Here is a 1,446-nt window from a genome sequence, read left to right on the forward strand (position 1 = left end):
TCTGCCCTACCTCGGTTAGCTGAGGGGGTTATTAATATGATCTGTAGACACACCACTCCATGTGGCTCTCTTGGAGGGTCAGCAGGAGGCTGCCTTTGCCGTGCTCGACCCCGACCTGGGCTTGGTAGAGGTACTTGATCTCAACAGCAAGAACGATCTCGGCGAGACCCCACTGGTGTTGGCAGTGAAAGGGTAGGCATCATGAAGGGTCTTGACGATGACGATGAGCGTGTGCAGGCGCATGGGGAACGTAGTGCAGTCTTTGATTGATACGGGCAAGATTGACATCGACGTTGCAGATGAGGACGGTAACACAGCGCTTCATATAGCTGTGAAGAATGTAAGCAACGTATGGTACGTCTACAGGGTATCTAGATTCGTGCTAGAATATGACTGCGGTAGAGCGACTACTTCTGGCAGTAGGAGCGGACGGGTCGATCTGCAACAAGGCGGGGTTGACGCCTCAGGGGCTTGCCGAGGAGGCGATCGAGCAAATAAAGGTAGAACGCATGGTCATCCTTTTTATTTTATTTAGTGGACATACCGCACCTTAGGCAAATCAACAGTTGAAGGAGGAGCAACGTCACGAGAAGGAAGAGCGTAAAGCACAGAAGCTAGAGGTGGAAAAGGATCACTCTGAGCTCACGGCCTTCCTACGCGACCACGGTCTGGAAGAGCTTGTGGACATCCTGTTCGCCAGGAAATTCAAGTTGGCTTCTCCTGGTGTGTGCTAGAGGGCACTGCATAGGGGGTTAGATACGTTGCTGAGGTCGAACGTCTGACTGATCGTGACCTGAGGCGGATGGGCGTGAAGGATGGCGAACAGCGAGAGGGTTTCCTGACTGCTGTAGAAAAGCATTTTGAGAAGATAGCTGAAGTAGGGGGTCTCGTCAAGTCGAACTGCTGACTTGCTGGTTGAGTACCTCTCATTGGTAGGCGGAGCGAGCGGCTGAGGAGGAACGGCTCAGGGAGGCTGAGCGAAGGGCTCGACCAGCGAGCAAGGTCACTGCCGTGTTGGCTTTCGTAGGAGTCTTCGCAGCGATATACATATGCCTAAGGTGGGTGCTCCCTGTGGTCGTGTTCCATCATGTGTTACATGTAGAATCATAATTTACAATAGGACCACTGGTGGTCTCTATCGCCTCACCTACCCGGACGCTGGTCTTGGTGACCTTTAGCTTTGTCGTCTACTATTGAGCACCTGTTTCAAATATGGCTATTTGCGTTGTCGTAGTCGATGAGGAATGTTCGTGGTGGTAGCAGCTGTTGGTAGATGTCCCGTAAGAGATCCTTCAACTCTAGTGTGGCTCAACCAACATCAACCAAAGACCAAATGCCTCGATATGCTAACGTGAGTTACTCTCATATGTAGTCCGTGCTTGCTGGTTATTCTCAGCTCGGGTAGGTTCTATGCTGTGTCTGTGGTGCGTCCATGGCACCCAACCA

The 1,446-nt window shown here is 51.9% G+C and overlaps 1 protein-coding gene across 1 annotated transcript; it reads left to right on the forward strand.

The window, feature by feature from the left end:
* Nucleotides 1–241: 241 nt before the first annotated feature.
* On the forward strand, nucleotides 242–1,178 carry Pmar_PMAR008978 (conserved hypothetical protein; the record flags this gene model as incomplete). The annotated part of the gene is made up of 6 exons (XM_002769432.1): nucleotides 242–340; nucleotides 387–500; nucleotides 555–709; nucleotides 757–877; nucleotides 937–1,058; nucleotides 1,121–1,178. 6 exons carry the CDS (start codon nucleotides 242–244, stop codon nucleotides 1,176–1,178), a joined length of 669 nt encoding a protein of 222 aa, XP_002769478.1.
* Between the last annotated feature and the right edge of the window lie 268 nt (nucleotides 1,179–1,446).

Source organism: Perkinsus marinus (genome assembly GCF_000006405.1).
Source record: "Perkinsus marinus ATCC 50983 genomic scaffold scf_1104296965864, whole genome shotgun sequence".
NCBI classification, from domain to species: domain Eukaryota; phylum Perkinsozoa; order Perkinsida; family Perkinsidae; genus Perkinsus; species Perkinsus marinus.